The sequence below is a fragment of the Misgurnus anguillicaudatus genome, chromosome 7 (genome assembly GCF_027580225.2).
Source record: "Misgurnus anguillicaudatus chromosome 7, ASM2758022v2, whole genome shotgun sequence".
In the NCBI taxonomy this organism is placed as follows: Eukaryota; Metazoa; Chordata; class Actinopteri; order Cypriniformes; family Cobitidae; genus Misgurnus; species Misgurnus anguillicaudatus.
In genome coordinates, this window is record NC_073343.2 from 39,395,142 (window position 1) to 39,402,292 (window position 7,151).

Genomic DNA, 7,151 nt, shown 5'->3' on the forward strand with positions numbered 1-7,151 from the left:
CAAAGCTGGCACTGCAGCAGGCTTCACGCACAGAATTTCTTGCGAAAGAGCAATCATACGACGAAAGGGAGGACTTCACACTGATGGGCAACTTCTCTTCCTATTTTCGGTGTGACGCTGTCCCAAAATATGACTCCGGTGCGCCCTCGTGGACTTGGGTCAAGGGTCCCTAAGGTCTGCACTACATTATGTCATCAAAGTGTGGACTCTGAGGAAGTCCACAAATCCAGAGTGTGCCTTTTAGGACAGGGCCATAGACATTTATATATACGTAGACGCTTCATGATACGTAATGGAACGTAATCCAGCGTCGCCGCCATATTGGTAACTATGCCCGTATTTTGTGCATCTTACGGTTGCAATAACTGGCGCAAGATTGATACCAGATCAGATGGGATTACTTTTTACAAGTAAGATTGAACTATAATTTTGGTTATTGTAACATTTATAATATTATGTCAACCTAACTTTACTTGCGTGTGAAAATCCAGTAAAAATTCGGGGAGTTATGATTATTGTAGTTGGGGATACACCTTCCTCAGTAGAAATAAATGCAGGGGGGCGCAGTGGGGACCCATCCAAGATGGCGGCCACGCTGATAGATCAACTCCTTTTTAAGGCAATAACTGATGATGTTGATGAGTGTATGGAGAATGTACACATATAATCCAAATCTTTATTACCCTTTTAGAAAGGATGTGTTAATTTTGTACACATCTTTGTGCGTTAAGCTTTTAACACATTATGTATCATTTTGTGTTGATTTTGTGCTAATATATAACACAAGTTGTGTTAAAAATAACACAAAATGTGTGGATATGGGTGGATTCTGGGACAACGCATAAAGCAGAATCAACACTAATGCGTTGTTTTTAACACATTCATTCTAAGAATGTATATATGGCCTCCTCTTATATATTGAAGAGAAATAAAATGATCATTGTTGAAACTTAAACTTTTTGTGAAGTAAATTCACATAAAAACATTATTAATTTATTGCTGAAAAAGACTGAATGTAGTACTGAATTGTGAAGGTACACCATTAAACAGTTTTTCCACATTTCTGTGTTTATGATTATTTGGGTGGGGCTAAATTGTTGCTCGATGAAGCTACTGCATAGCATGGCCCCGCCCATAACACAGTTGTGAACATCCATTCAGGTTGCAGCAGTATTTAAAAGTTTGTTTTTCTTGATTGCTCAGACACAATTTTGGAAACAATTCACCATTTTCTCAAATCTTCCCATACAATTTTAAAATGCAACACCCAACAGAACAAACAGCTAATTTTTATAAGACCCCATACAGAAGAAAGCAAACATCACAACAAATCACTCCAGTCCTCATCAGATCATTACACATGGCTTCCAGTAGATTTTAAAGTTTTATTACATGTTTATAAACCAATCAGTGGCCTAGGACCTAAATTCATTGTAGACATGGTTATTGAATATAAACCTAAAAGACTACTCATATTTTTAGGATCAAGTCAGTTATGGGTTAACTTTAACCAAGGTGAGTCAACATTAGCCTACAGTATAATGCCACTCATAGTTGTGACTCGTGTTAAACACATTTTTAAATTCAAATTTGTTTTTATTGTGATTCATTCCTTTGTATGTACCTTTGTTTTCTTATATGTAAAGCACTTTTTTCTAACCTTTATGTATGAAATGTACCTTATATAAAAATCTTTCCTTGCCCATTTAGAAAAAAACACTTGGATAATGACGAAAACAAGCAGATGGTTGTTTGCTTAATGTATATATTTTATTTAGGCATGTATGTATACATATATTGCTTGCATTGTAATGCTTATAACGCTTTTAGTTACATCATTCACAGATTGTCAAATTCTTGATTGTATGCTTGAATGAACTCCATAATGGATTGTTTTGACCTGTGACACACACATAAAAAAACGCAGTTATTAAGACTCTCCTCATTTCAAATCTGCATTACCAGACAAAAAGTTCAACTTTATTACTTTTTACAAATATCACAATTGTAAATGTGTTATAATGAAACTCACTTGCAGGCGCGAAATTTGGTGCAGATTGCCTTTGGACCGTCATTGGTGCTGAACTCCTCGATCAAAGTGTTCAAATACTCATTAATGAAAAAGTTGCAGGTCTTTTTCAAAAAGCCTGTTTTTTCACAGTAGCCATACAGCTTGCCTTTAATTTGGTCCTTAGAAAAATTATAATAAAAATTTTTATAAGTATACATGCAAATATGCATCACTTAATTTTGTGATGGAAAACATCATGACACTTACAGGTGTTGAGTTTTTGGAAATCGTTTTTTTGATCTTATCCATCACCCATTTGCATGCAGTACAAGCACCAAACACCTGTTGTGTTGTTGTTAGTCCTTCAGCCTGACAAACACATCAAATATATATATAAGAATAAGAATCTTGAATTGAATAATGGAGATCGTCTTGAAAGAGACAGCATTGCAGCATTGAAACATTATGTTTTAATTTATTAGACAATGTATGACCAGGAAAAGCTTACAGGTTCCTCCTGATGGAGATCTTCATTAGAGTCCACTTCATAAATCTTCAAGTGAACTGCACTGACTGTCCAAAGGAATGAATACAAGTTAATAACAATTAATTCTTCATACACTTTGACAACTGAAAGTAAGATATGTGGTTATTTTACCGGAGTACACGATCAAGGTGACGAGAAAGATGTTACGGAGCATCTCGACTGATGAAATGTGACCTGAATGAAGAAGAATCGTTCACAGTCTGCACCCCTGCGTTCCCAAGAAGTCTGTGGACCCCTTCTTATAGGGCTTTGTATGAACCACAATGAGTATTTCTTTCCAACCACAAACCACAGATACAAGGTGCTTAAAAAAACACTGCTGGGGAATTATGAGCAATATTTTGTAAAAAAAAAAAATTGTTGTAGGAGTAATACATACATTTGGCAAACATATATGTGACCCTAGACCATATGCACACGTATATTTCTAGCAATAGCCAACAATACATTGTATGGGTCAAAATGATAGATTTTACTTTTATGCCAAAAATTATCATTTGGATATTAAATAAAGATCATGTTCCATAAAGATATTTTGTAAATTTCCTACCGTAAATATATCAAGAATGTATTTATTGTTCATTTGGACAATTTTAAAGGCCATTTTCTGTGCCCTCAGATTCCAGATTTTCAAATAGTTGCATCCTGGACAAATATTCTTATATCCTAACAAACCATACATCAATGGAAGGCTCATTTATTCAACATTTCTTATGATCTCATTCTCAGTCTCTTTATTAGAAATGTCAGGAATTGGTTTGACAGAACCCAGGCGCAGACAACAGATGAACCCAAAAACACTTTTATTAAACAAAAACCCATGAGGGGGCAGACAACAAGAACTTTGCAAACAATACACAAAACAGACTAGACTAACAATACACTTGACATTAAACTTTAAGTCAATATTTGACTTAGCTACAAAAAGGCTTGACATTTACTTCAAATATACAACCAACAAAGGACAGCAACCACAAGGGCATTAAATAAGGGAGCAAATTAAGAGGGGAACAGTCATGAACAATAATAAGGTGATTAACACGGGGGCGGAGTCAGGAGACGAGACCGGGAACAGCATGGCCAAAGTCAAACAAACAACAATGGCTCTGTCCCAAAAGGCACACTTCGGACTTGTGGTGCTCCTCAGAGTCCACACTTTAATGACATCATGTAGTGCAAACCTTAAGGACCCTTGATGCGAGTCCACGTGGGTGCACCGGAGTCGTATTTTGGGACAGACTCAAGCGTCATGCCGGGTAGGTAGAGAAGTTGCCCGTCAGTGTGAACTCCTCCCTTCCGTCGTCTGATTGGTTTGATTGTCTTTCGCAAGGTCTTCTGTGTTGGTAAAGTGTGCGAAGCCTGCTGCAAAGCGGGCTTTGATGAAGACCGTATCAAGGGTGCAGAGGGGGCACTGATGAGCACACTTCGGAGTGTAAAAATGACAGATGGGACACCCTACGGACTCGTAGACTAAGCGAGCACGCACAATTTAAGGCCACAAGACCAGAAGTCCACATGAAATGCGCCATTTGGCAAAGGACCACATGCCCTGTCCCAAATGGCACACTCTGGACTTGTGGTCCTCCTTGGAGTCCACACTTTGATGACATCATAGAGTGCAGACTTTAGGGACCCTTGATGCGAGTCCACGTGGGTGCACCGGAGTCGTATTTTTGGACAGACTCGAGCGTTACGCCGGACAGGAAGAGAAGTGTGTCTGTCGTCTGATTGCTCTATCGCAAGGACCTCTGGGTTGGTAAAGTGTGCGAAGGGGGCACTGATGAGCACACTTCAAAGCATAAAAAATGACGGATGGGACACCCTATGGACTCGTAGACTAAGCGAGCAAGCGCAATTTAAGGCCATGAGACTGCAAGTCCACAAGAAGTGTGCTACACATAATGGAGGGGCAAATGGACTTTCGGTCTCGTGGTCTTAAATTACGCGTGTTTGCTTAGTCTACGAGTCCGTAGGGTGTCCCATCTGACATTTTTACGCTTTAAAGTGTGCTCATTACCACCCCCTTTGCCCCCTTGATGCCGTCTCTGGCGAAGCCCGCATTGCAGCAGGCTTTGCGCACTTTACCAACCCAGAAGTCCTTGCGAAAGAGCAATCAGACCAATCTGACGACGGAAAGGAGGAGTTCACACTAACGGGCAACTTTTCTTCCTATTTCCGGCGTGACACTCGAGTCTGTCCCATAATACGACTCCGGTGCACCCACGTGGACTCGCATCAAGGTTCTCTAACGTCTGCAATCTATGATGCCGAGGAGGACCACAAGTCCGGAGTGTGCCATTTGGGACAGGGCCTTCGCCGGAGACCGCATCAAGGGGGCAAAGGGGACGCTGATGAGCACACTTCAAAGCGTAAAAATGACAGATGGGACACCCTACGGACTCGTAGACTAAGCGAGCAAGCGCAATTTAAGGCCACGAGACTGTAAACACAAGTTATAATTGTATAGATCAAACATAACTAAAGGCAATATATTATTTTCTTACATGAAGCGTAAAGCAAAATTGTCCAGTGAGCGACTGTAACCGAGATCTTCTTTCCTGCTTTACATGTTGCTGTGCCTTCTATGTTGTGGTGGTGGTTTTTTGTTGAAAGCGCTTACTAGTTGGTTGATACCATATGCAAGCTAAGTCAAACTCTTTATACTTATTCTCAGATATTCTGTCTTTCTAAAACACTTGATTGAGAAAAATAAAAAGATGCTGCCCACCTTCTTATTTTATAAAGAGACAAAATTGTCTCTGTCCATTGGTTACAGTTGAAATTTCACTCACCTGTGGTTAATATCATTGTCTCAAAGTGGGCCCCACCCTCTGAATGTATGAAACATAAAAAATTTAAAACGGCAACTTTTCTGCTTTAAAGTCACAATGAAACAGAAACGATTATGTAATTTTCTCCATGCCTCGTGATGTATACCCGAGTGAAACAGCTTCTGAAATGAATAAAAGGTACACTATAAAAAATTGCTGAGTTATTTTCAACCCAGCGTTGGGTCAAAAAGGGATGAGCTCAGCCGCTGGATTGTAATGTACAGGTATGTACCCCTTGTTGGGTCAAATATTTAAAAAAAATTGGGTTAATTTCAAGCCAGCTGCTGGGCTCGTCTCTTTTTGACCCAAAGCTGGATTAAAAAATTATTTAGCATTTGAATTTGTCCATTGAGAATTGATTGCATCTTTGGAAGTTGGGTCATATTGCTTTTTGCTAATCACTTCAATCTTGTCCTAGATTTAATTCGAAGAAAATGTGAGTGGTGCTTGCTGTTGCAAAACTCGGGACAAAATTTTTTTTAAAAATGCTAACATGAGTCAAAAGAGCCCACTCCTGTGTCTCGAAGATGTTCTGACACATAAATATACTATAGGTGTTACTAAACAGTTGCTAGGGTTTCCTGTTTGGTTGCTATTGAGTGATTGGGCATCAACCAATGATTATACTCTAAGCCACGAGTGAAACAAGCCAACCCCTCTGTCCCTACAATGTTCAGATGCAAAGATATAACTAAAGGTAAACGGTTGCTAGGGTACTTTGTTTGGTTGCTACAGAGTGAATTGGCATCCACCAATGATTCAAGAGTTCACACTTACAAATAAGTTAGATAAAATTAATAATATGCGTATTTGAGGTGCTGTCCAAGGAGAGGGCCCTGAGCTCAGTATTTGCCTCGAGCCCGGAGCACTCCCCCACAAAGAGAGGGCTCAGGGGTCTGTATTAGTCCCGAACCCAGAACACCCCCCCCTGTATTCAGGTTAGGAAGTAATCAAGTAAGTGTAAGGAGACGGGGTGGTGGAGGGATGCTAAGAACTGTAGAAGAACAAGGGTGAGTTGGCCGCATGTTTATATACTACATATGTTAATATATGTCTCAATGTTCTGATGCAGAGATATAAGTCTTGGTAAACGGTTGCTAGTGTACTTTCTTTGGTTGCTAGGGAGTGGCCTTGCAGCTGCCAGTGATGATCCTTTAAAGGCTTTATGAATTATATAACCATTCCCCATGTCTCTGTAACATTCATATCTGAAGATATAACCAAAGCCCCTTAAGGGGAAGGTTGACCGTTTCAGTTTTTCCAATGGTTGAATACCGAAGGTGAATATCTCCCTAATTAAAGTATCTCTGATATAACTGTTTGGGTTTGGGTTGTCAGTGTGCCCAATAGTGGGGCTTGGCCTAATAGCTCTTTGATGCTACTGAGAGACAAATTGGATGCCTGAGTAAAATGAGCCTGCCACCTTGGAAAATTTTAGGTACCTCTTACACCTCATGGGTACATCTTACAAAGCCTACCGACCTCTTCATATGTAGGATACACACACACACACACACACACACACACACACACACACACACACACACACACACACACACACACACACACACACACACACACACACACACACACACACATTCTGGTTTCCATGTTTTATGGGGACATTCCATAGACGTAATGCATTTTATACCGTACAAACTGTATATTCTATTCCCCTTACCTACCCCATTCCCTAACCCCAACCATCACAGAAAACTTCTGCTACTTCACATTTTCAAGAAACATCATTCTGTTTGATTTA

At 39.8% G+C, this 7,151-nt stretch overlaps 1 protein-coding gene across 1 annotated transcript; it reads right to left on the bottom strand.

The window, feature by feature from the left end:
- Positions 1–1,742: 1,742 nt before the first annotated feature.
- LOC141365203 (prosaposin-like) lies at positions 1,743–2,811 on the bottom strand. The gene is made up of 5 exons (XM_073869161.1): positions 2,670–2,811; positions 2,520–2,584; positions 2,279–2,380; positions 2,033–2,190; positions 1,743–1,900 (listed from the first exon to the last, which is right to left on the bottom strand). Exons 1-5 carry the CDS (start codon positions 2,710–2,712, stop codon positions 1,840–1,842), a joined length of 429 nt encoding a protein of 142 aa, XP_073725262.1. The 5' UTR covers positions 2,713–2,811; the 3' UTR covers positions 1,743–1,839.
- Positions 2,812–7,151: the final 4,340 nt, after the last annotated feature.

Coding starts and splice junctions, on each gene's coding strand:
- LOC141365203 (XM_073869161.1), bottom strand. CDS start 2,712: ATGCTCCGTAACATCTTTCTCGTCACCTTGATCGTGTACTCCG. Junction 2,381..2,519: donor ATCTCCATCAGGAGGAACCT/GTAAGCTTTTCC, acceptor TGTGTTTGTCAG/GCTGAAGGACTAACAACAAC. Junction 2,191..2,278: donor TTTCCAAAAACTCAACACCT/GTAAGTGTCATG, acceptor AATTTTTCTAAG/GACCAAATTAAAGGCAAGCT.